The sequence below is a fragment of the Mugil cephalus genome, chromosome 21 (genome assembly GCF_022458985.1).
Source record: "Mugil cephalus isolate CIBA_MC_2020 chromosome 21, CIBA_Mcephalus_1.1, whole genome shotgun sequence".
Taxonomy (NCBI): Eukaryota; Metazoa; Chordata; class Actinopteri; order Mugiliformes; family Mugilidae; genus Mugil; species Mugil cephalus.
Window position 1 is genome coordinate 14724804 of NC_061790.1, and position 26601 is coordinate 14751404.

A 26601-nucleotide genomic window follows, 5' to 3' on the forward strand; every position below is an offset into this window, starting at 1 on the left:
TCCAGAACATATATTGCTAGGGTCAAAGCAGCTATAATCTCCTCTTGGACGCGCACTCGTACGCTTTCACGCGTTCCGCCGGTGTTATGTGATGTTTCGCCACGGCCGCTGCAGGGCGCAGCTCCGTACTGGAGACGGGAGCGGAGACGCGCAGACCGATCTCCCCCCATCCTCCGCAGTCTCCTTCTCATCCTGCGCGTCAGGCAGGCTGACTGACTGACTGACTGAATGAGTTGCAGATCACCACATCAACCAAACTAACCCACTGACGGCGCAGGCTGCTCTTCCATCTCGCACGGGGTAAGGTTTCTGTTTCCTGCAGTTTTATCATGAGTGTAGGCTTCATTGTTCTTTATCAGGTGTGCAGAGCGGTGGCTGATGGATGCACTTACAGTAATAGTAAGATGACGGCAGCCCACACATTCCTGCACGGGACAACGTCGCACTTGCTCCCTCTCCCCTGTTTCCTTATTCTTAAAGCCACCTTTAAAGTACATTAAATAGAGAAAATGGTGATATCCTTAAAAAAAATAAATAAATAAAAATAAATTACTTTAACTTATGTTTTCAAGGGTTACTTTGTGAGTATTTGTGTTGTGTCTCTCCTGCATTGTACCATTCCTGCCTGTTTTTATGAGAACAAGTCTTTGTCTGTGCTCATACATGTGTGAGTTCACATTCCTGCGTTCTTGTGTTTGCGTGATTCTATACATGTTAGTTAGTGCAGGTGAGTGCTTTTTTTTTTTTTTGCATATATATGTGTGGCACATCCTGTCTGACATTGCCCTTCCCTCCTGGCCTCATTCCAGAGCACAAACAGTATGTGAATGGCGGCAGAAAGCGGCACAGTTGTCACAGAGGAGCGGGAAGAGCTCCCTGCCTCCGGAGCTGTCACTCACGTGCACCACACCCGGAGCCAGAGCCACATCCAGTTTCAACCTCTGACACACACCACCGCCCAGTGGCAGGCTCCTCGTGCTCTGGCTCACACAAGGAGTCACAGCCACACTCAGTTTAACACTCGCTCACACACACAGGCTCAGAGGTACGGCTGTCGCCTCACGCACAGTCTCTCAGCCATGACCAAGGGAGAGAGGGGAGTGCAGAGCTCTGCGGGCAAGCCGATGAAGCCCAGCGAACCGCTGTTTCCCAAAACTTCTCCGCAGGTAAGATCAATTGCTTTTGATGCTTGTCCTACAGGTAGTTGTCTGTTAACTCGCGCAGCTGCAAGCCTTATTTGGACACTGGCGTACGTCTTAAAACTGGCTTAGATTTTCAATCTCCTCTGGTGTTTTTGCGCCTTAGTCTGAGTCCGAGTGGCATGATAGGATAGAGAGAAACAAAAAGATGGAAAGTGCAGTCTCTTTAGTTGCTTATCTGTTTTTGATTACTCAACTCCATTGTTTTCCCGTGACCCGTAATCCCACAGATAGTGGATTCAAAGCCTGGGAGTAGATTGTTTTCATTTGACAAAGGTTGTTCCCATTGACCAGAGGACCTGCCTGATGATTGCTTTCAGTGGGCTTTGGTGATGGAGAGAATAATTTTTCTTGCTAGGAAATAAGAGAGTGAATATACTGCAGAGAGGGATGACTTGATTGACCTTGCTCTAACATTTTCTAATGCCTTGTTTCATCTAAGCCTATAAACAGAGTGTAAGTGAGCCTCTCGTGTGCGAGCGCGTTTGTATCTGTGAGCTAAAGTCTGCGTGCTCAGCCCGCAGGCTGTTGAACGAAGGAAATTAAAAGATAGACGACCAATTCCTTACGCGGTGTGTATTTCCTTTATGGAGGTAGAGATCCTGCAGGCAGTGTTGTAAATTCTGACATAATACAATACTGTGACAGTTAGTCACTGATAGGTCAGAGTATCTATGAAACAGCGTTGCATCACACAATGTAACCAGTTTTGCAGCTGTCTCAGCTCTGCCAAACCTTCGTCAAACATGCGGAAGCTAACTTTGATTCTGTAGAGTTGGGATTCACACCTGAAATCTGACACTTGACTGCAAACCAATAATTTTGAAGTTGATTTCCCTGAGGACAGTCTCTTCAAATGGAGATCTGCATACTGATCAGAGTGTATGCAAGGGACAAGGTTTTAATGGTTTGCATGGAGAGAAAAAGAGAGTGGACGCCCTAGCCTGTGCGCAAGCAAGCTAACAAAACCATTTTACTCAACTCTCAAGTCCTAGTTCGGACTGTAAACCATCACCAGCACAGGGAACAGGAAGTCTCGACACTGGCCATTCGAACGAACTAAAAATGCGTTGCGTGAGTGTTTCTGCACCTGGCTGGGGTGGAAACATTGGTAACTAAGTTGAAGTGGTGATTAACAAAAGCAAAATGTGACAAAGCCAGGGAAGATCCGAAACAAAAGCAGACGCATAACAAGCTCGACTAACGGTATGGTGCGCCTCCTCAGTGGGTGTTGCTGTGGACAGATGAGGGATTAATATGCCTTTTTGCTGACGTCACACTGTAAACAGCTCACGGCCATATTCAGCATTACAGACGTTTGGAAGCTAACATGAGTTTTAAACACGAGCTTATGTTAGCTTGAAATGGTAGCATATTTTGGCTACCGTTGGGTTTGTGGAAGATAAAGGTGTGCTGGACATGAATACGCTAATTTAAAACAGATTTATGAGGACAAACCTTCACACAGTGTTTCATGTATTTGAGGAGAAGACATCTGGGCTGGCAGAACTCATCTAAATACATAGTCTCTTTATGTCAGAATGTTTTGTATGTGGCTCCTGAAAATGCGTCCAACTTTTTGTTCTCTGCTAATGTTCATGTCTCCCACTGGAGTGAATGCACTCGGGACCTGCTGCTAGGTCTCCTAATGGGGAGAAATGAATTTGGTGCGCTGCCTCATTTCTGAACTGTCTGACAAAGTGCAACAGAAGCAGAGTTAGCCCTTAAATCGCGAAATGCATGAAATGTGCATCTTCTCCCCCTGAGGTTTCTACTCCTTTCCCTAAAATAATACAAACCAAAAGGCCATACATGTTTTTGATGAATTAAATCTATCCATTTTGTTTACATTCAGCTAGTGTGATAGTCTCGTGTTTTGCAGCGTGGCCTCACTGCCCTGAAAATGCTTCAAAACACCAGGACTAAAAAAGAAATGTTATGCATCAGTCGTGTCGCGTAAGCCCGCTTGAGTGACACACAAAGAGAAGAAGTGAGTTTTGTCTCTTTATATGAGACTGAATGACGATCCATCATGAAATACTTCTAAAGGACTTTGTCACTGCGACGGTATCCGCACGTATCAGCATTTTTAGATGAGGGAATAACTGGCTTATGAGCAGCAGCAAATCTTCAGCTCTTGGACAGATTCCCTGTGAGTTTTACCAGGCTGCTGTTGACATTTCGATGGCCCGCTGCCACCACTGACGTAATCAGCCGTTGCTCTCATAATCCGTCATCTGAACCGAGGGCGCAAAGCCACTGCCGTTGATTCGTCTAACTGGTATATTGCGGGCTGACCCTGATACCCAGAACTGTCATAAAATCCCTGACTGAGTCGGACATTTAAAGTGCTTCACGGATGCATTTTACCAGCTTAACGTTAACATGCAAACATCGACGGTATGCATTTTTGTTTTGAGAGTATAGCTCAGTTGGCTCGAGAGGATTTTCCTCCCCGCTTGTTTAATTATCTTCTGTGCTGATTTAAATCGCCTTCCCTGCAATGGTTAAGGATTCATTAGCTTTAAAGATTAGTCTTATCTGTCCTTGTCCCTCGCTTGTTGGCTGTTTGAACCCCGCGGATGCTCCCTTTAGTCTGGACCAGTGTTTCCAGATGTGCGCTGGATCTATATGTGATGAATTGTGTGCAAGTGGTTTTGTTTGTGCGCCCAGACAACAGTAGAGGGGATATCCTGTTTATCCTTTTTGATGATAAGAACTCAGTCAGATTGAGATTTTGGAGGGAAAGAAAGTGTTAGAGAGAGAGAGAGAGGGAGAGAGAGAGAGAGAGAGAGTATTTTTTGCACATCCTCAGTTAAGCTGCATTCTCCAGACACCAAAGACTTTGATTTTTCACTCCAATTAGGGGTAATTGCAGTGAGAGTGGAAGAAGAAGGAGTTCTGAAGTCGGAACCGCTGCGCAGCCTTTACTTACCTCTGACCCGCTTGTCTTGCGATTGAATAATTACACATCTCCCTCCTGGTAATTGTCGCTCTCCAATCCCTCTATGTTTTGATGGGGCAAAGAGAAGGAGGAAGAGAAAACGTGAGCCCCATAATAACAGTGTGTCGGCCGCGGCTGCGGTTACTTTGGTGATTTCCTCCTTTCATAAAGCTCCGAGGGGGTGCAGCCGCCGGCGCGGCCTGGCCGCTGGATGGATGCGGAGTAATGCTGTTCTGTGTGCATGTCTGACACCAAAGGTTGTGCACGGGGAGGAAGAGGCAAAGGTTGACATGTGCACGCAGCCTCGCAGGCAAATATGGAGCTCCCCAGACTGTGGTGTCTGGTCGCATTCGCGTCTGAAGATGAAAGCGCGCCCTCGTTACACACACACGCAGACACACGCGCCTGATAGTTTTAGCAGAGCGGCGGGGAAGGAAACAGAGCCGCGGACAACTCGGCGGGTTCCTCAGGCTCCTCTGTGGGCCTCGCTGTCTGCACAGATAGACCACAATGTTAGCAGCCGGCAGGGGGTCTCCTTCTGATCCTTCTCCACTTAAAAAATGAACATCTCTCCCGTCTGCCAGAGTAACCTATCATTTACAGAGGCAAAGATATGAACACATCTGAATTAGGGTTATGGTATGAGACAGGGTGCAGTTTTCGTAGGCAGGGGGAAACACATCCACATAGATCACAGCAAAGACAGAGCAACGTGGGGAGGCTTTGAACACTGCTGCGCTTTCGTTGTTCTCAATTCATGAATCACGGTGACACGAGGATATTTTTGGAGCACCTGAAATAGAAAAGGATTCAGACACGGGTGAATGCAGGATTCACTGTGAAGTGTGAGTCACAAGCCTGCTCTCGTGGTTTTTGTGTATTTAAGAGTGGCACACCTAAATCTGTGTCAGTGTGTCTGGGAAGTCGCTCTTCCTTACAAAACCAAAAGGGTGTAAAAAAGTATTTTTGAAGATTGCGTCAAACATAGAATAGAAATATGCACATTCTCGCGAATGACATATATAGATTATGTGTACTCCTTACTTCCTGTTCCGGAACTGACTCAAATTAAGTTGTAAACCCACCCTTATGATGACCCTGCCATATTTCTTTGTATGCTTTTTGATGACATCCACAAATGTGTGTTTTGCAAACAGCTTGCGTCCACAAATTCCTATTATTAACTACAACCTCGTACGCATTTTATGCTATTGAGTGCTTTGTGTCCAAAACAAGCGCCTTCGTTTTCTTGCTCTTGTGACCTCAATTTCCAGGAGTCGTAAGACGTAGAAACTAAAAGTTGCGCCCTAGAACAATGAATAATAACAGCACTCATACGTCTTCCTGTTTTAATTTCACAGACCGACTTGAGCCAGAAGTTGTCAGTATGCGGCAAACTGTGTTTCGCAATCGGAGGCGCACCCAAGGAGGTGGCTGCCAGCGCCACGGCCTTCTTCCTGCAGATCTACCTGCTTGACGTCGCTCAGGTAAACATGCTAGGGCAGGGGTCTTCAACGTTTTTCAGGCCCAAGGACACCAAACTGATGTAGAGAGTAAGCAGGGACCCACTACCTACTATATGTGTTCTATATTAAACTTGGCTTAGGGCTACTTATAAACATGCATTATTATTATAATTTTTCCATTTAATATTAGGCTATCCCTTATTTATTTACTAAAATATGTTGGATTCATTTTAATGTGTATTTAAAGAAATTAAAATTTTCTTTAAATACACATTTAAGTGTGCCTCCGCGGACCCCCTAGGGGTCACAGACCCCCTGTTGAAGACCTATAGGACAACAAGAGGATGTTACTGGCACTCTGTGACTGCTGCCATATATAAATAAATAGGTAGGAAAGGTTTGTGCCTGCAAGCGACTTTAACTCCAATCTGTCTCTGTTCTACTCCGCAGATCAACGCCTTCCAGGCCTCCATGGTGCTGTTCATCGGTAAGGCCTGGGGTGCAGTGACTGACCCAGTTGTTGGTTTCTTCATTACCAAGAGCAGATGGACCAAGATTGGAAGACTCATGCCCTGGTGAGCGCCCTGTCACACTAGAGATGAGACATAGATGGGTTTATGACACAAACGGCAGAACCAGCTACGCCTACGCCTATGCCTAGGCCAGTGTGAGCCATTTATACTTGCGCACTCACCAGTCTGGCTCAGTCTGAAAAAGCGCCACCCAAACATTAGTCGGCACTGTGTCTTTTTTTTAATCAGTCGAGTTCATTTTTGTTTCCTTTACTCATTGTGTTCTGTCTTTATTGATCCAAAGATGGAGAAGCTGCCCGAAATACTAAAGCAGAGCTAATCACAGCTCTGGCGGGGGCTATGAAACGTATTTACGTTTCTAGGGAGGTGCACGTCCAAGCATAAACCGCCTATAAGATTTCTGTATTTTTATCCAATTGTATTTGTATCTAATTCCTAGTGTTACGACCGGGTGGAGGTGCAGAGGGGTGTAACGCTCAGGCTCGACAGAACTAATTCAATGATTGTGGAAAACCTTTCTAATCATCCGTTGATGACGTAATTTGAAAATGAAATAGTAACTCACGGTTCACAATTTATAAATATGAATGAATTACATTGCACCACTCACCACTTGCTGATTGAGCTCATGAACACCTATCTTTCTGCATTTTGCACCACGGCGTATTTTCAGATCTGGTGTCTGTTTGTCAGAACTGAAGATGAAGGTGAGAATAACGACAAGCAAGAGGCAGCAACTCTAGCTTGGAATGTGACGGAGGAACATGAGGGAAAATGAGCCGCGAATGTAAATGAGGTTCTACAAAATCGCTGAAATAATATGCAGGAAACTTCCAGGAAACGGGGTACTTAGCTTGCTGTGGAAAGATAACAGCCTAAACAAAAAATACCGACACTAAGGATAAACTCAGATTGCCGCAGATTTGTCCTTGCTTGCATAAAGAGCTGTAATTTCTTGATGGAGTACGAAACTTGTTCTGGTTTTCTCCCACGCTCTCAGACATAATTGTGGTCGCTACATGATGCTGATGTTTGTGCAAAAAAAAAAGAACCTCTACAAAAACAAAAACATCGTGTGCTCCAGTTTTCGGTTTTGAAATCCTTCTCAGATACGACTCCGACTCTCTCACCTGAGGGTCGCCCTAGATACGCAGCCATTGGGATTTCGTTTGAATGGTGACACTCCCCTCTGATTAGCTAGACAGGCACGATGCTTCAAGGGTGTGATCTGCTTTTTGTCCTTTTGATTCCACACAACAACAAACAAGGAGTCTCTCAACAAGTCATCTGCTGCTGTGCTGCTCAGTTACATTTTATTCCATTTATGTAACACCTCATTTCACATTCGGGCATTACCCAGCTTTCATTTTATTTCAAGGCAAGATGTTCCTCAGTATCTCAGGGGCTTTTGGTTCAATTTGACTTTGTGACTGTGTGAATTATATGGAGCTGTCGCCGTCATTTCCATTCATTACCATTTCCAAATTTTATAAGCAGCTAAGCGTGTGTGTGTGTGTGTGTGCAGTATATGTCATTTGTACACTCTAGCGTGACACTTACTGTAATTACACAGGCCGTATCTAATGCCGGCTCCATTATAACCCATAGATTACACACAATCTGACAGTTCTGGAGGGGGGCCAAGTGCACAAGTCCACAGTGGACGGCCAGCCGCACTGAGTAGGAGACAGATGCTGAAATCAGCTTCACCCTTGGGGAGCCGTAGGTGTGCGTTCCTGCTTGCTTGCGTGCATGTCCATGTGAATGTGTGGCATACTTGGGGTATTTTTGTTTATTTAACAGTATTTGTGATGAGAGTGCAAGACACTCCCCTGGTTTTACCCTGTTAGGAAAGTCCCCTCTGTCCATTCTGCAGGAAGTGCTTTTCTCCCTCTGTCTGACACATCTACAGCCAGACATTAAATGATGAGTATCTTTAGCCCAGTCACTTTTAGGATGGCGTCTCTGGTCCTTAAATGTACCCTTGGGAGCTACTGTGTTTATTTCCCGTCAAACTTACCATCAATGCAGGGAGAAGCTTAAGGAAGCAGCTTTTCAAGATTGCCTCCTGTAGAAACAGCGATAGTGACCGTGAGTAAACCTGACTCACATGGTTTGCTACACAGAAACATCTGAGAACTTGTTTTTGGAAACCCCATCATCTAAAAAAAATATAAAAAATACTTGGACAAAACTAACACTGAAGTCACGCGCAACAATCCACTAGGTGGGTAGAGAATCCTTTGCCGTCATTGTGAGGGTACTTTTTGCATATAAGCCGTGATCATTATCACATGTAAAACATACCAGTAGTTCCTCACAATTGTGGCTCAGCAACAAGCTCACAGCTTTAACTCTGGTTGATTGTTGTATGATCTCCTGAATATATTAAGAATCCAGTTAAGTAGTACAACTGAAAATACAGTATCATCAGCAAAATGTAGGATGACTACTACCCTCCTAAGTAAATAGAAACCGGTAACTGTGACTGACTTACTATTACACTGATCAGCTGACAAGAGTAGTAAATAACATTGATTACCTACATAGACCACCCACCTAGAGCAAACCAGTTATGTCTGATCAGTGTATATGTTGCATTTAATTGCATAAAGAAGCCATTCGTATTGTTACATTAAGTTTGGTAGCAGCTAGGTATTACTGTTTTTGGGAGAGCTCACAACACCAGCACAACCAAAACCACTGCTTCCACCCGAGCAGCTTTTGGATGGCTGCCTACCACAGCGCCATTCAATTCAGCTATCGCGTTGACCGCTTTGTTGGATGGATGCTCGGCGCTGGCATCTGGAAGGCATCACCATGTGCGTCTTCATTTACGGAGGTCGTTGTGTAGAAGCTGCCAAGAAAGTTAACGTCCTTATTTGAGATGACAGCGGAGATCAGCTTTGTGAATTCCACACAGAACCTCTGAAATTGAAGCGAAGCTGGTGAACACTGTGGTGAATGTAAGCGTTGGGTTTTGACGCGAAAGTAGAATAATGTCTACGCGAGTTTTGATCCTTTCTTTAAACTGTCCATTTTGAGTGCTGAGGTGCAGACGTGCAATGCTACAGTACTTGAAACAGCTATAAAACAAACAGTAAATAAAAAGTCCAATATTCACCATTGTCTGAATTGTAGTGCCTTGGTGTAAGTGTCGGTACGAGTGCAAAATCAACCCCGAAAAAGCACATTATTACCTATGAGCTCTCTTCCAAACCCCTTCATCTCCATATGCACATCATTTCATTAACATGCTGCAAGTGTCTCCAGCAAGTTGATGAGAAAAGAGTCCAGCTTCTTATCAGTCCACTCTGGTTTAATTAAGGCTGTGGAAATCATCAGGACAGGTGTTACTGCGTATTCATGAGGGCTCCACGTGCATGCGAGTGTTTTGTACGCGTGTGCCTTTGTTGCCTCGTTCTGAACACAGTCATCTTGCAGGAACATTCTAACTGTCCCATTCACCGGCCCTGGGGTCCTTTCAACACTCCCATGACCAAAGCAGTCAATACTGCAGCACCAGCGTTGTTGTACCGCCTTTGTTTAAGCAAACAATCAGGAGGAGAGTGAGGTGGCTGGCCTGGACGATGCCAGAAATGACTGTAACTGGCCTCTCTCTACCTCTTTCTCCCATGTTCTCTGTCCTGGTGTAGAACAGTTCAGAGGTCAGAGCCCCTGAAGGGTTGTTTGCTACCTGCTGATGTGTCACTATTACAGTCATCCCATTCTCTAGACCACATCCACAGAGGGTGGATGACATATTGGTACTAATCCTCCACAGTCTGCACCATTTCTGCCCATTCTGCTCACTTTAACCATCATGATACATAATTTTGTTTTTGACTTTTGAATTATACATGATCCTAACACTCCAGCTTCCTGAGAAAAGCACAACACTGCAGAAAAGCTTCCTGTTGCGTTTCCTTGCTACGTACTCATGTGTTTATCTGCGTGCGTGCGTCGACCTTCTAAAGCCAACTTGCAATTTTGTGGTATTTCCCCGCTCGCCGGTCACTCCCTGACCAGATTCCTATCATACCCACAACAACATAATCATTTAGCTGTCAGCTTACTGACCATCATGTCCCAAGAATACGGCCTGATTTTAGCAGCGCTGTGAACCTTACGTAACACAGCAATAGTCACTTCTGCTGTGACAGTTTTAAGCAGTGACGATGGTTTCTCGTAGAACCATCTTTCTTTTAGAGAACAAAAGAACAAAACCTTTTAAAAAGTCTCAACAATGCTACTTCTGCGTCTATAAATCTCCCCTGACTTATTCTTATTTTCATCTTATAGGATGGTTGGTTGCACTCCTTTCCTGGTGGTGTCGTACTTCTACCTCTGGTTCGTCCCTCCTTTCAGCAGTAGCGGCCGGTTCATCTGGTACCTAGGCTTCTACTGCCTCTACCAAACCCTCATCACTGTAAGTATGCACGCTCTTCCACAACTGGATGTCTGAGAAATTCTGACTGGTGTGTGATGCCTCAGATAACTGTAAAGCAGGACTTTACAAGGGAGAAGTGAGGAAAGCGGGATAAAAGTCATGATTGATGCAGCGCTCAGCCCGTGGATGATACATTACATAAGATAAAATGCATCAGGAATAACAATGCTTAAAGTGGGGATGATTACAGACGTCTCGCGCCAGTCTCTGACAGCTCCCGCTGGGATCTAGACTTTGATTTGTGTGACGAGCAGCAGATTAGAGCCTGGAGCGCTCAGACACCTCACCTCAAAGGGGAAGTGTAGTTATTTAGGCTGCCTTTTGTTATTATGGTGCAAACCATTACTCTTTTTCTCTCTGTTCTGGCCCTGCTCTGGGGTAACCCATATAGCATGTGCTACAGAGCACGGAGACTGCTGCGGCCACACTGTGGTGAGCTGTAACTGCATGTCATCTTAACTACTTGATAAGTATACGGTCAGTCCTGCCAGGAACCTCTCGCTGGATAAATGCTGGTTGCCGCTTTTAGCCGCCCTTCATTGTCTCTGAGCCGCGTGTTTGTGCAAACTTTGCTGGGAAAAGGGCAGCTGTTATCATTCAGAGGGTCACAGTCTGTAAACAGAGGTTAGCATGCATGATATCATCTATTTATGCAATCAGCTAATAATGGGTTTCCATCCAATTAATCAGTTCTCACTTGTACTTCGTTGTTAAGCAGGTTCGGTTCTATAAATGTTTGCATCCAGGAAAAGCCCCATAAATGACATGCTGCATAGGAGCTGGCTGAAAAAAAAAACAAAAAAACCCTTTCACGACACCGCATTTATTTTGGTTGTGGCAGTGCATACTCATTTGGCCACAGAGCTGACTGAGCCCTTGTGTAAATTACAAAGTGAAGCAGGACTCGGGTTGCTCTCCTATTCTCTAAAGAGGTGGTGAAGAAGGCGAAAACAGATCTGAGGTTGGCTGACATGGAAACTGCAGAGATTGCTTTTGATATATTTACAGAGTATATTTTGCCTCTATGTTTTCCCTGGAACACGTAGACAAAAGCCAACATGGGTGTTCCTGCTTGATTGTCAGTCGGTGCCAGTTCATAGCCGTGCTAGTGGCTACTTGAGGCTGGACGTAAAGGTGGAGCAAGGCAAGCCATTCATGAGAAGGATTGTTGGTATTTGAGCTCAATAGCCCAAACAAACACGCCCCTCCCTTCAGTGCTCCTTCAGAAGCTAGGGAACCCCAAATTAATGAAAGTGCATTGCTGAGGTAAAGGCAAATGGACAAGTGAACCCTCCCACTACTGCAACATCATGATGTGTTAGTTCTGAAAAACACAGAAAAACTAATATTACACACCTCAGACATCATGCAGACACAGAACAACCACTACAACCATCTTGAAGCCTTTCAACTCTCTCAGACTCTCCATGGTTGGAAAACCTTGCCTCTGTTATCTTTTTTCTTGAGTTCCGCAGCATCATGTCGCTGTCCAATGAAAAACACATATCTCCAAATTTATTTTTTTCATACCTGCTTTTAACACATGCCTTTTGACTGACATTTCAGACATCTAATGGAGATACATTTTAAATAGATTGCGTCTTAAAGCATCGTTCCATTGGTCATATAGATACTGAACGTGTCAGTTGCTAGGGTAGAATGCAGACATGCTGTATACTGTAGAAAGCCAAAAACTTCAAAAGTGGTGATACGTGTTTTTTATCGGACAGCGACGATTAGTCAGATTTACCCTCTCACGTATAGACCCCTTCATGGTCTACATCACTGTGGAGCTGGAGCTGGAGGCAAAACAGAGGGAAGCTTGAGGCGAACACTGTCACTTTTAAACTTGAAAATGTCGTCTTGCTGTATTGGCTGTCAAAACCGGAGAATCAAAAATACTAACTTGAAGTTTTATCACATACCAGCCAGTCATAGACAACTTTGGTTTGGCTTTGACGATTAAAATAAAGGATTGGAGTGAGGCAATCAACAACACACACACTTCATAAGATTAATATGTAATGCATCATCAGCTTCAGCCTGGAAAACATTATGGGTTAGAAAAAATCGTGACTGAAGTTACCTTAAGTTAATCAGTATTTAGAGGATTCTTGTTACATGTTAATGTTAATGGTAACCGCTAGGTAATGCAGGTTAGTTGTGTGTTTCTTACGGGTGTTGAAGCTTAAGTTGCATCTGCTATGGTATCCTCCACAGTGGTTCCACTTACTTCTTGTAATATCTTTGTTGGAGAGGCTTCACTTGATAAAGACAGACAGACCAGACTCCGTGCCAAAATAGTCTCTTTAAATATGCTAGCTAACTGTTTACAAGCTATAGTGTTTGAGTTATTTTGCTTCCAGTTAAGCCCTGCCCCTCACAAGTCACATCATTTACAAACCATGAAGGGTCTATATCGCGCTGATTTACCTACGCCCCCTGTTGCTGGTTGACTGGAACAATACTTCGTAGATCGGTCCAAGCCACTGATTTTTTTTTTCTTCCAATTAATAGACTACATTCTTTAGTAATTTTTTTTTCCAGATTAAAACGATTGACTCCACATTTAAATACAAAACCAGCGTGCTAAGAGCATGCTCATCCTCTTAGTTGAGCATGGTAGCATACAAAAACATTCTAAGCACGGCTAAGGGCAATGGAGGTGTAAAAACCTGATGCATTTAACCTGATGATGGTACTAAAAGGTAAGGTGGTAAGGTGATTTTCATATTTGCTAAATTTCATGGTTCCCAACGACGTTTACTCAAAACCAGAAAATGTCGACTTCACGGCCGGCGGCTCCACATGGAAGGAAACTGTTACCATCATTAGCATTCATCCTTTGGGGGACATGAAGGTTGGCAAATATTTGATGGTAGCACATCAAATAGTCAAGATATTTTGGTCTAGACGGTCTAGACTTTCGGACTGGACAAACTGAATGTCAATGCCATCCCCTAGAAACAAACCACCATCTATCCATAGATTATCTATAACTGCTTGTTCTGCAGAGAGTCACTGAAGCCTATCCCAACTGGCACTGGGTGAGAGGTGGAATACTCCCAGTCCACCAGTCCATCACAGGGCTAACATCCATGCAGCTGTCCATCCACTATCTATTACCATTTATCCATAGAGGGTCCTCACTCACTGGGTGAGACGTAGGATCGATGGACAGGTCACAAGTCCATCAAAAGGCTGACACATAGAGACAAACATTTACATCCCTACAGGCAGTTTAGACTTACCAAATGGTGTGCATGTCTTGCAGAAAATCTGTGATGTGCATGCAAACTCCGCATCTGTCAGGTTCGAACCTAGAACTGTGTTTCTGCAACTAAAAATAAAGAAATAAAAATAAAACCATCCATCATGTCCTTCCTCTCCACATGAAATGTTTGCAGCTTTTTGACAGCAGCTGTGCCAGACTTATATTTTTTTCTGTTTACCCAAGCCATAACTGAGTCTCTCCGCTCTCCTGCAGTGTTTCCACGTGCCTTACTCTGCTCTCACCATGTTCCTGAGCACAGACCAGAAGGAAAGAGACTCCGCCACCGCTTACCGTAAGGTGTTTTAATATGCAAAAAGTTATTAAGGCCTGGAATGCTGAATTAATCCAAGCCACAGCATTTCTTGTGCACCTGTTCAGACTGAGTATGTGCTTGGTGGTGTTTAAACTGAGACCTGGATCTTTGCCTCGTGTGACGACAGGAATGACAATGGAGGTGCTGGGGACACTTGTGGGCGCCGCCATCCAGGGCCAGATTGTGGCCAGCGCTCACACTCTGAAGCACTGCCCTACTCACAACACGTCTGCCGGTTACCTTGGCAACAGCAGCGGGGCAGAGATCGTCAAGAGCCTGGTGCGCTCCCAGGACTACCTGTCACACTCTGTAAGTGTCACCGTGCCATGGCAGGAGCCCAGGTGTGCTAAAAGTAGGCCAAATACTCGGGTTTGAAAATAACTTGGGTCTGTCGCTGCGGTGTATGTGCTCAAGGTGGTTTACTTTGGCAAAATATCCGAGGCTGAAAGAAAAAAAAAACAAAACAACAACGCCGAATGAAAAGGAGGATTGTTGAAAATTGGCTGCACATTTACTGACTGGCTGCAGGTTCTGACATCTGAAACGGCTTCATGTTTTAACCCGTGGGATTGAAAGGAGACGCTGCCGTTTGATATCTGAACCCGGCATCCTGAGCCGGCTCCCCCAGTCGCGACCACAAAAGGGGGTTCCTCCCTCAGATCAAGCTCCAAACGTGGCCCCGCTTGCATTGAGGGGTCTCCACAGTCTGCAAGCCATTAAGCCTATTTATATCTCACCCAGAACACATGAAGGCACCCCAGTTTAATACGCTGGAAATATTAATCTCCTGCTCCAAGGCGGCTGCAGCTTAGTTTAAAAGAAAAGGGAGAAGGACGTGAGGAGACACATTCATGTCCACATTTCAGTTTGCAGAGCTGTGAATAAACACGGCTGCTGCTGCTGCTGCTGCTGCTGCTGCTGTGAATCCATCATGGGACGTTTTGTGAACATGAAACAAGCCAGAGTCCAAACTGTCCCGCTTTGGGTTTTGGTTGCACCGCAGCTATTGGAGCTTCAAATGTTCCCTTTCCAATGGATTTTGGGTGAACCCGATCGGGGCAACACACTCGCTACACCAAACCCTCGGCAGCCACCCGCTAAATTCCTCCGCGGTCACTGGTGAGGGTGGCACACCGTCTGAGCGAGCTCAGTCTGCCCTCGGAAACAGGGAGTGTTTGATGTGCATAAATAATAATGAACCGCTCGGCCTGAGCCACGCGGAAAATAGCAAACAAACAGAGGTTGTTTAAGGCAGAGCAGTTCCTGTCGGGGTACGCCATTAAACGGCAGACGCTGTATTTTTGGACGCAGATCTACTTGGCGGTTTCCTCCTGTTTGCGCTCATATTTGTACAGTAGAATGTGCACAGCAGGTCATGTAGCTTTAACCATCACAGGTAATAAATCACACACCGGTGGGTGTTAAAATAAGGGAGCCAGACAAACAAACCTAACCACCATTTTGGGTAAAAGCTGACGCCCACTGTGGCATTTTGTTTCCACACTGGATGTAAGCACTTCAATTTTTTAGGCATTTGAGAACATTATGAATTAAAGATTGCAGACAGCCTAAAAATAGGCCGGATAGAATAGACTCTAGAGAGCAGAGATGAGTAGATGTAGACTATATTGTCTGTTTGTTCTTTCTCTCTGCAGAAGGAGGTGTACATGATAGCTGCTGGTGTTATAGGAGGAGTGTTCCTCATCTGCACCGTGGTGATGTTCCTGGGAGTCAAAGAAAGAGACGGTGAGGCTTTGGGAACTGTCACTTCGCTGACAAATATTTGCCCATTGATTTATATTTCTCTCATTTTAATAGCATCAAGGTTATTAACTTAAGTTCTTAATGGAATTAGTTTTTTTTTTTTTTTTTTTTACCATTTTCTGCTAATATTTTATGAGCTAATGATTTATTGACAAATTATATACACAGAACTCAGTGAGGGGCTAAATGAGTCAGTTTCTGTTTTGGGAGACATTTTTGATTTGAAGCAGTTTAGCTGCGAACAGAATAAGTAGCCTGGAGTCATGCCTTTGGGCGACTGGTCTGAGGCACATATAGTACACAACTGTAACATCTGTTTCTGTGTTGTTCCATAAAAGCAATTGGATAAATGAAATAATCCTAGTCCTCTTGGATGGATTAATTTAATACAAACTAAAGTGGCTTCGGCCTTAGCTGGGTGCATAAAGTCATGTGTTTTTATGTGTCTGCAACAGACGTGACCAGAGGCATTGCTGTATGCGTTGTTGTTTTTTTTTGTCCTGTTCTTGTGAATGCAGTATCTCAGAAATGACTTGCAGAGAATTTCTAAGAATTTGGCACAAATGTTCACTCGGACTTGGTGACACAATAATTATGATTTAGCGGTCTCAGGTGATCAGGGGTTGAGGTGACTGTGCCCTCACAAAACACATACAGGTGTTTGCAATAAATCAACTTGTGAGTGCGGCGTTTCAGGCACACGTTGAGAAAACTTCCCTCAAATAATGTGGCTTTTGTCTTAGCTGGATGGTTTAATTTAAAAATCAGTGTAGCTTTTCATGAGAAGTGATGTAACTGAAGCATAGAAATCTAACAGCAACCAACAGCAGCAGCCAGCCACCACAACTACTCACAACTAGCCACTGTGAAGCAGTTTGAAAACTATACAGGAGGCCTACAGAATTATAAAATTGTTCATTTAGAGTTTTATTATAATTTCACGTGAAGTCTGATTTTTTCGTGAATTATGTTTAACATTAATGTTCCAAAATAAACTCTGCACTTAGTGGCCCCGAGGTGATACGGTTTAAGTCATTATGAATCAAGACAAGTGGGTGCAGCCTGCTTGGGAAAAGTCCCGGTACAGCAGAGGGTAAAACTGTTGGAAAGTGTTGGAAAACACCGACAATAGGCCTCTTCCTCTAGCGCATTGTCACACTTACACGCAAACACACACACACACACTTTGGTTTTCTTTGGAAACCATTTTTGGATAGCCTAACAAATGCTACTCATTGTGACATCATAAGATTGGAACAAGAAAATCACACAGACGGAAACGTGCAACCAGGAGGCAGTAATTCAAGCTTTAACCGTAAGATTTATGAGTTGGTTGATGTGGGCAACACAGTGCTAACAGGAACGCGTCTTTCATGTAACATATGTCACGGGCTCCATCTTAAAGACAGATATATACTGCGTATTAAACTACTTTCACTAAATAAGTCCTCATCCTCTGATCTTCATTACACTATAAGTATCAAGTCTCATTGGGATAAACAGCATCCCCTCAATGCAGGGCCACTTCCTGTAGTCTCAGTGTATTCCCCATCCCTCGCTGCATGTTATTCGATACATAGCTGCGCGCTCATGTTCTTCTTCCACGTGTGACTGTTTCAGATCCGTACGCTCCAAAGACAGAGAAGCAGGTTCCTTTCCTCCAGGCCTTCGTCCTGGTGATGAGGCACGGGCCGTACCTCACCCTAACCGCCGCGTTCCTCTTCATCACCGTCGCCATTCAGGTAATTTTTATTTATGAGCCACTTCTCAGACACGACGCCCGGCGTTAACGGTAAACGGAGCCGGTCCTGGGTCCTGACAATGCAGGAGAGAGCGGCTGGTGCTCAATGTTGATTTGATCAGCGCTGAAGAGCCCTTATTGAAGGATAGTGCTTTAAAGCCTGTTTTTTTTTGGAGGGGGTAGAGGGTACTCTTAAGAGCTGTAGCTCCGCTGTTTGCCTGTCACTCGTGCACAGATGCTACAGTTTTGACACCTCTGCTTCAGGCAGTTTAAATCACGGCAGACTTTCCAGGCTTCACGCGCCTTCGGTATATCTTCTCCCTCTCCCCTCCTCAGCCGAGGTGTCAGTTGTCATCCGCGAGGGCCCCAGAGTGGGAATAAATCACAGCAGAACACAGTCAGCAGCTTCTCCCGTCACTTCAGTGCAGGAAGCTGAATGCCCAGTGACAGTGCTGAGCAGACAGGAACGAATGTGTGAATGTTTCATCTCTGGTTTCTGCAGCTGGTACAGAGCAACTTCGTCCTCTTCTGCACTTACGCCGCCGACCTGAGGGATCACTTCCAGAACATTGTACTGACCATCCTGGTGAGTACAAATAGCACTGTTTTTTTTTTTTTTTTTTTTTTTTTTGCATTGCAGACATTATTTTATTTTAATTAGAGGTGTCTTGACTCTTTTTTAAAGTTTTACAAGCTTACATTTGTGAATAATCTTCCCGTTACTGTAGCTGTTTATGATTCTTTCGTGTTTACCAGATAGAGTCACAGTGAAGCACATTTCACGTCATCTAATTACATGTCTTCCCAGGTGTCTGCAGTCATAAGCATTCCGCTGTGGCAATGGTTTCTGCAGAGGTTTGGAAAGAAGACGGCGGCTTTTTGCGGCATCACGGTGAGCATCCCGCCTTTACTTTTTTGACCGACGCCACCAGCGGCTGTTGGACTGCAGTGTTTGTGCCATCTTGTGGATGCGTTGGGAAGTGTCTCAAAGCAACATTCAAGATCTGCTACGCACCAGGACTTCTTGCAAAGCCATTTTTTTGTTCTCACAAGGTACACAAAAGAAGGCCCGTCCCCTTACCTCTGTGTTTGTCTTCGCAGTGGATCATGCCCTTCACCATGATGCTGGTGTTCATCCCGAACGTGGTGGTGGCCTACGTGGTGGCCGTCTCGTCTGGCCTCAGCGTGGCCGCGTCGCTCCTACTGCCGTGGTGAGACGCGAAGGACGTTTCAGCTCCTTGCATCCATCAAAACTCATTTTAGAACAAGTTTGAGCCAGAAAACCATGAATGTAGAAGTGTCTCTTTTCTTTCTTTCTTTCTTTTTTTTTTTTGCATTTTACATTTACATTGACTTTGTAATTGAAAGACACGACTCAAATTGGCCACAGTGTTAACAGAAATATAGTAAACTTGGAGAACTCCATCAGGCTAATCTTGGGGTTCACTGCCTAGCCCAAAGGCGCTTGGTGGGGCCAGAGCTTGTCCTACCAATGTTATAATTAGTGTTAATCCCATTCTATAAATACAAGGTATAACATTAAAAAGGCATAGCATTAAAATGTTAAAAATCTACTAAACCTATGACATTGCTTACCTAAATTCAGCCCTGCTATTTCTCTGTTTTTACATTGGCTTTTCTGCCCATTTTAGTCCCTTTGATTTGATGCCAGAGTTCATAGTAGCCGTAGTGCACCGACTTCTCTGTTAGTGGTGAGTTGGTGCCCTGTCCATTCGCCCAGGTCATGCCACGGTCATGGAAGTGGTGTTATATTAAAGAACGAGAGGTGGCGTCCAGTGTAAACCTTCTCGACAATCACAGAGCTCCTGCAACACCACGCTCTGCTTCCCTACATCTGCTTTCCAGTTGTTTCACTCATCTCCCGTCCCCTCCCTTTAACCCCAAATTAAAGTCTCTTGAGAAGGGGGGGGGGGCATGTTTATTTTGGAAGGGGCTGATTGTTTATCCTGTCTGCGGGGAATGGCCGCCGCTGCCGCCCGCTGCTCACCATCTAATCGTGTTATTAGCTCTGTAATTTCAACCCGCTGTTATCCAACAGTCTCGGAAGCAGACCTCACATCGTCAGCTGTGAGCGATTCGGTTTTGATAATTAAAGTGAGGGAAATCTTAGGCACATACGGTATCCAAGCTTAAAGTGTCACAGAGATGGCGAGCATTTAAGACAAAGCAAAATCTAACCTGGCCTTGTGTGTGTGTTTGTGTTTGTTTGACTGTAATCCAGGTCCATGCTGCCAGATGTGGTGGATGACTTCAGACTGGCCAACCCCTACTGTAAAGGCCACGAAGCCATCTTCTACTCATTCTACGTCTTCTTCACCAAGTTTGCTGCCGGAATCTCCCTGGGGGTGTCCACCCTCTGCCTGGAGTATGTCTGCTTTATGTGCACCATTAATTGAATGATTGTCCGTATCTGCACTCAGCGTGTCATGATGCCTTAGGAAAACGCATTAACCCTGGTCTGATGTGTAATTCATCATGCGAAAGGTGTTGAGTTTGCTCATTTGCAGTGTTGCTGCGTCAGGCCTGATGTCGATTTCTCATCTGTGTTTAAATTGAATCTGTGTGTGTGTATGTGTGCAGGTTTGCAGGGTACGACACCGGCGCCTGCAAGCAGCCCGCTCCCGTTGTGTACACCCTGAAGCTGCTGATCGGTGCCGCCCCAGTGGCCTTCATTGTTACGGGGTTAATGGTCCTGCTCCTCTACCCCATCAGCGAAGACGTACGGCTCAGGAACAAACTGTGCCTGGAAGAGCTACGGTGTGTAGAAATCATAAATGCCCAGCTGAGGGAAAAACTTTAACCTTTCAACTCCGCCGACTTTTTACTTTTGAAGTGGCAATCGCGATGATATCGCTGCGGCGGCGGCAGATGTGGTTAAACAGCACAGCTCGCAGAAGAGGAAAACAAACTATTGTCGTTATAGTTGTATTAAAGAGGATCTGAGCCTCTGATCAGCAGAGCGCAGGGAAAGGAGTCAGTGGAGCTGGAGGCGTGCAGCTCTTCACCTGACAGATCACTGTGGCTGCCAATTGTTGTCAATATTTCAAACTGAGCCAAATGCTCAGACATAGCTTTTTTTTTTTTATTCATTAGGTGATGACGAATCACACTGACTTTCCCATGACTACTTCCTAATAAAAGTCTGTGTTTTGTCAGTTGAATGCTTTTAATGTGAAACTGCAGAAGGAAACTGCAGCAATCTCTGAAACCATCAGCTATCGTCCGCATATAAAGATATTTGTTTAGAGGGAGAACATTGTTGAGCGTTTTCAAAGAATGTGACCGATTCGTACTAATGCAAATATATACTGTACATACTGCAATATTTTCATCAGTGGGCCTTAGGCTCACCACTGTGTCACTTCATTTTACCGTAGATAGTGACGGCCATTTATTGAAGTAAAGATCTTTGAGACTGCCACGAACCGTTATAAACTGTTGTATAACCTCTTCTGTAGCTCTGTGGTAGAAATATAAAGTAGCAAAACATCTCCAAACTGTACTCGAGAACAATACTTGATTTTGTACTTTGAGGCACTTCTTTGAATGTAGCACGTTACTGACATTGATGTGTCTCACAGGAAACAAAGCATCAGCTCCAGAACAGTGGAAGATTTGAGTAATGTGTGACCTGGATCTTGAATGGAGTGAATTCACAAAGCCACGGATTCCAGTGCTGCCGCTGGAAAGTTGTTCGTTAGTGTATATTACACTGATAAATAATTCAGTTGTTTTAATGTAAACATTTTTCGTTTCATTTTCACGCGTACTGTATAGTCATCTTAGAGCTATGAATATATAACAAGATTACCTTATTTATATAAATGAATGTATATGATTATTTGCTGTGTTTAGCTCTACAACGGCGTTATTTATTTATGATATATGGTGACAAATGGATTGATTATATAAAATGAATAAATGTTGTAGAGACTGGTTGGTAGAAAGGTGTTGAGTTTCTTTTCTGAGGAGGTGGTACAACAAGCAACACACAAAGCAGCACTAGTTATTAAACGCTAGTTTAATGTCCAGATGGCAACCCAAAGATTTTTGTTTGTCCAAAACACACAACATTATGACCATGAGAGAGGAGTTTCTGTAGAATATTGTACCCTCTTGTGGTCAGTTGTGTTACTGAACTCAGTAATACCACGTTCTCATGAACATAACAGATCTTTCAGAAGGATGGAAGACAAAGTTAAATTAAAACATGAAGTGAACTATTGAGCACATATATGCTAAACTGGATATTTTATTATGTTTCTGCAGTGCTTCTCCAGTGTAAAATATGAAACAGTTATCATACATTCACCTCTATTTAACATCAGAACAATGGAGAACAGGCTTTAAACACTTCTATAACAAACTCAGCGGGGAAACATCTCCTGCTTTAACAAAAAGTTCAAATTCAATAACTGCATTTTAGCAAAATGAAAAGAAACCTCTGCTTCAGTTTCATTCAGATAAGCTTTCATGTCAAAACAGCATTTGTGTAAACAATGCATCAGAATTGGCAGCCCCTTTCAAACACTATTTCCAATACAAAAATAAGTGAGACGTATGACGTGGTTCGCCTCATCACTGCATCTCTGTGGTGATGCCACATGCGCTCTGTCTGCATTGTGTTAATCCAGTTAAATATGTTTGGATAATAGACGGGTATAGAGTTCGTACTAAGAGGAGTGTGTTAGGAGTTACTTATATGGAGGCTTCTGTGGTTGTGTTGGAGCTTTGGCTAGGGGATGGACTGGATGGGCAAGAGTTCTCTGGACTCCCAGGAGTCCGCAGGGTAGATTTCCGCTTCCCGTTGCGCACGGTCAGTTCTTCTTTGGGCTTAAATGTCAGAGGCACGAATCCATCTGCATCTGCCACTAGAACAATCCACAATGGTCCTGGGGAAAAAATAAATAACAACAGAAGTCACTTAGCTAAGCAAGTTTTCTATATATCTGTGCTCTATTAAAGTATATGAAGTATACCGTTAGACGTAACAGGACAGTCAGTCATTGCGACAACAAAACACTATGCATGTTAAATGGTAGTAAGCTGCTTTTGTTTAAAGCCTTGTAATCTGACCTAGGCTTTTAATCACTTCCAATTATAGCTTAGGCACATTAAGGATAGAACAATGCTACAGTGTGTCCCGTTGTCAATGGGCTTAAATTTCAAACATTTGTGCTGAACTCTTCATCAAATAAGGTTCATTCATGATTTAAAAAATAAAAAAACAAAAGGTAAACCCTGAGAGTTTGAATGATTAGTCTGTGACTTCTAGTTGACCTCAGCGGGGGAAGCCCATCACACAAGCCTGCCAAATATATGCACAGGGGAAGACCTTCTTAAGAGGACTACGAGCAGTTTCCCTGAGGTGGTTTTGATTAATTAACCTTGTACGCTCCCTGTCACAACACACTTAATCTTGCGTGCAACGCACCACAAAGGAAGCTTAGATAGCGGGTGCTTCACAGTGACTGCAATGCCACTCTCGGTTTGAAATGAACTCGTAACACTAAGAGACAGAAAACTTGTTCTGCTACACTTGTTTTCTGCACGTACCATACATCATCTCAATAGTGGTTAGGTTGAAGAGGTCTTGCAGGGCCCGCAGACACAGCTTCCCATCACACAGCAGCACCGGTCTCCGCTCATCAATGAACACATTTTCTGATAACTGCTTCTGTATGTGCACAAAGGAAAGAAAGGCAAAGGAATTTAGCTGTATGCCATTATTGTCATTTAACCAACACATTAACTGTTTTTAGGTATTTTACCTGTTTTAATATTAGAGTAAAAAATGCTGCTGATCATGGAATAGACTAGCAAAACAGGAACTGTTGAGAAGACAGTGCTAAAGATATGATGCAGACATTCTTAATCTACAGTCGGATATCTAGAGGATTGTGAGAAACTGTACCTGGCATGTGACATTGACATAAGGCGGTTCACAGGCATTAGGGTAGACACTCGGGGCCTTCTTGCCATTCTGAGCGTAATCTCTAATTTCTGTCAGGCACTGCTGTACATCTGCAAAGCGTGTAAAGAGTCTTTCCATGTTATGAACGAGCTGCTCCAGACCGCGCTCCTTGGCCTGTCCGGATGTCTTTTCAAGCATGGGCAGCGTCGAGTCTGTGTGGAGCTTGTCCACCGGCTCGAAACGAGGAGAACTGGCCCGGCTGGAATCTCTGCTCACCTGGCTGGCCACCGCTAGGCTGGACATGCGACTGACGTGGTCCATGTCAAAATTCTCCACGGTGATGGAAGAGGCACTGGACGGGGCTCTGTCAGATGCTCGGTCAGAGAGGTCCACGGAGCTGGTGACGGGACTGGGCTCACTGCTCCTCACCTCCTCCACCAGTCTGCGCCGGTTCCCTGGTGAGCAAACTACTCCCCTTCCTGGCAACACCAACTCCTTTATCCCTGGGCGCTCCCTGTCATCCTTTGACAGGTGCTCTGAGTGCCTCCTAATCCCTGCGCAGAAATTAGAAGTGGACTCCTGGTTGTGAGAAGAGGGGGATGGTGTGATTAGAGTCTCTCCGTCATACACCAGCTCTTTGGCTAACAGACGAAGAACATATTTGTCAGTGTTAGAAGATGGGAGGAAAGCAGGGTCGTTGGACTTCTGCCTGCCGACCATCAACAACAGCATCTTGTCACCGAGGAAGCACACTCCTTTGGGCCTCTCGTTCTGCTGCAGGGAGATCTGCTGGATGTTCGGCATTGCAGAGGGCATGATGCAGTACACAAGAACCATGTTACAGGTGTTAGAAGCCACCGCAACGGTAGAGCCGCGAGGATCAAACGCCACAATGTCGGGGACCAAAATTCCTGGAATGCTGACTTTGCGGGTGGTTGTGACCTTTCTCTCATAGGTAACCAGAATGAGATGTGAGGAGTCCTGGCCAGAGCCTGTCAGAGTGTCTCTGCGCCGCAAGTGGATAAGGGGACTGGGGTCTGAGCGTCTGTGCCTTGCGAGGAGGTGAGTGAGATCGAGTGGGCCTGAGCTGGGGATGTAAGACCTATCTGATTCAGATGATCTTCTCCTTGAGTCCAGATGGCTGTCATCGTCTGTCATGAGCACGTGCGAGCCCTGGCCTTGTAGGGACTCCGTCTCCGCTGCCACGTCAAATGCCATGCCAGCGTTTAACCCACATAATTTGTCCAGCGGCAGCTCCGTCGCAACAGCCACCCGAGAATCCCCCGTGGCCTCGATGGCACAAATGTAGCCTCCCACATCAAAGATAGGGCAGAAAGAGCAGGCCACCAGACTCTTCTGGATGTCATTCCAGATGAAAGAGTGAAGAGCACTGCCTATAGCCACCACCAGGCGTGTGCCATCTTTAGTCCAGCAAGCACAATGAATGAGTCCACTACCTTTGATGTCCGCTTTGATTCTCCTGTTGTCCACTCTGACAGAAAACAGCAGAGAGGTGTCCCTCTTGGTCAGCACGACCAGAATATCCAGCTTCGGGTGCCAGACGCAGCCTTGGGAAAGCAGAGGGAAGGGCTCGCTCATCTCACAGGTCTGCGTGCAGAGCAGCTTGTTTTGCTCCAGCGTGCTGAGCTGCAGTTGCCACACGGTAACATGCTTCTTGTGCTGAACAGCCAGCAAGGCAGGGGAGTCGGAGCAGCACAGGGGGCCCCAGTAGAGGCCGAAGACGTGCTCAAACTGCCCGATGACATTGGTGTCCCCAAACTTGACCTCGCCATTGATGAAGTAGAGATGCGTCAAGCAGACCTGCTTGCCGTCAGTCCACGCAATCCCATGCACAGGGTGGATGGCTTGGTGCAGAGTGTTGAGACCTGTCCTAAGAAGCTTTGCCTTACCAAGGTCCATCCCGGCAGGTACGACGGAGCTTGTTCAAAGGAAAAAACAAAACAAATTAAATATGGCTCACAAAGTTAACATTGGTGACAGAGACTTGAATCTGATCTGAATGGGTCTTGGAGAAGTGCAGCTATAGCTACCTATGCAGATTAAGAATAGCAAAAGCCTCTCTCACGTCTCCTTCCAAGCTTTAATCCCCCCCTGCCTGAGCTGAAGCAGTGGTGACGAACAGGTATAGCTGATTACGCCCAATGACCTTAACAACACAAGGGCCCGTTAGGACCTCAGGGTATTAACAATACTATGTGTTGAAGAGGAGTGTCTCATCACAGCATTTGCTTTTTTTAGATCTGGTGCCATGTTCACTGTGAGGACGCCGTTAAATCGTGACATTCTCAAAATAGAGATTACAACACAGTGTAGTATATATAGTTTTTCCTCATCAAATGTGGGACGTTACCTGAAAAAAACTTAAGTACATGCGCTTAATTAGAGGATAACTGAGAATTTCATTACTTAAGCACTTTACGTCAAGCGTGTAAGCCAGGAGATGAGAAATGCATGTCTATGGAAAGTCGCAGTTTTATTGCGTATATAACTTAGTTAAAATTACAACTATGCGACATAAGATTTGCTTTGACTGGAAAATATTAGCCAAGTTAACTTACATGTATTTATCAATTTTTTACAACAATTACGTGTAAAATCTATCGACACAAATGCGTCATTTTTACCTTTATTAAACCGCAGTCATCTCACGTGGAACCCATAAAACACAACATTTAGTTTCTCGTCTAATAATCCACGTTTTGCCGGTTAAATCAGTCACCAACGTTTATGTCTAAATAACCTGGAAGCAAAACTAACTGACGGTCGCGCTGCATTGTGGGATATGTAGTTGAATCTTAATACATCTCATTTTTACGTATTTGCCCTTTTCAGAAGAATGTGTTTTTAAACGATTAAAAACGATTTTAAATAAAAGAAGGCGAAATGTTTACAGCCATTAGCATAGCTAATACAATAAGTTAAACTAAATAATATATATAAACGGCTGGCTAAAGAATGCAG

At 44.6% G+C, this 26601-nt stretch overlaps 2 protein-coding genes across 3 annotated transcripts; one reads left to right on the plus strand and one right to left on the minus strand.

Moving 5' to 3' along the window:
- Positions 1 to 107: 107 nt before the first annotated feature.
- Positions 108 to 21648, plus strand: mfsd2b (major facilitator superfamily domain containing 2B). Its single transcript, XM_047573396.1, has 15 exons — positions 108 to 300; positions 810 to 1166; positions 5505 to 5630; positions 6060 to 6184; positions 10445 to 10571; positions 14080 to 14158; positions 14307 to 14488; positions 15835 to 15925; positions 17564 to 17685; positions 18187 to 18270; positions 18493 to 18576; positions 18786 to 18895; positions 19927 to 20070; positions 20286 to 20462; positions 21287 to 21648. Exons 2-15 carry the CDS (start codon positions 828 to 830, stop codon positions 21333 to 21335), a joined length of 1839 nt encoding a protein of 612 aa, XP_047429352.1. The 5' UTR covers positions 108 to 300; positions 810 to 827; the 3' UTR covers positions 21336 to 21648.
- A 63-nt stretch (positions 21649 to 21711) lies between these two features.
- On the minus strand, positions 21712 to 26576 carry LOC124998820 (WD repeat and coiled coil containing). 2 transcript variants are annotated; one of them, XM_047573394.1, is made up of 4 exons: positions 26265 to 26576; positions 23620 to 25558; positions 23262 to 23382; positions 21712 to 22597 (listed from the first exon to the last, which is right to left on the minus strand). In XM_047573394.1, the coding sequence occupies exons 2-4, from the start codon at positions 25537 to 25539 to the stop codon at positions 22404 to 22406; spliced, it is 2235 nt and encodes a 744-aa protein (XP_047429350.1). In that variant the 5' UTR covers positions 25540 to 25558; positions 26265 to 26576; the 3' UTR covers positions 21712 to 22403. The 2 variants fall into 2 exon arrangements, with proteins under 2 accessions (XP_047429350.1, XP_047429351.1); XM_047573395.1 differs by lacking the exon at positions 26265 to 26576 and adding an exon at positions 25671 to 26060.
- Positions 26577 to 26601: the final 25 nt, after the last annotated feature.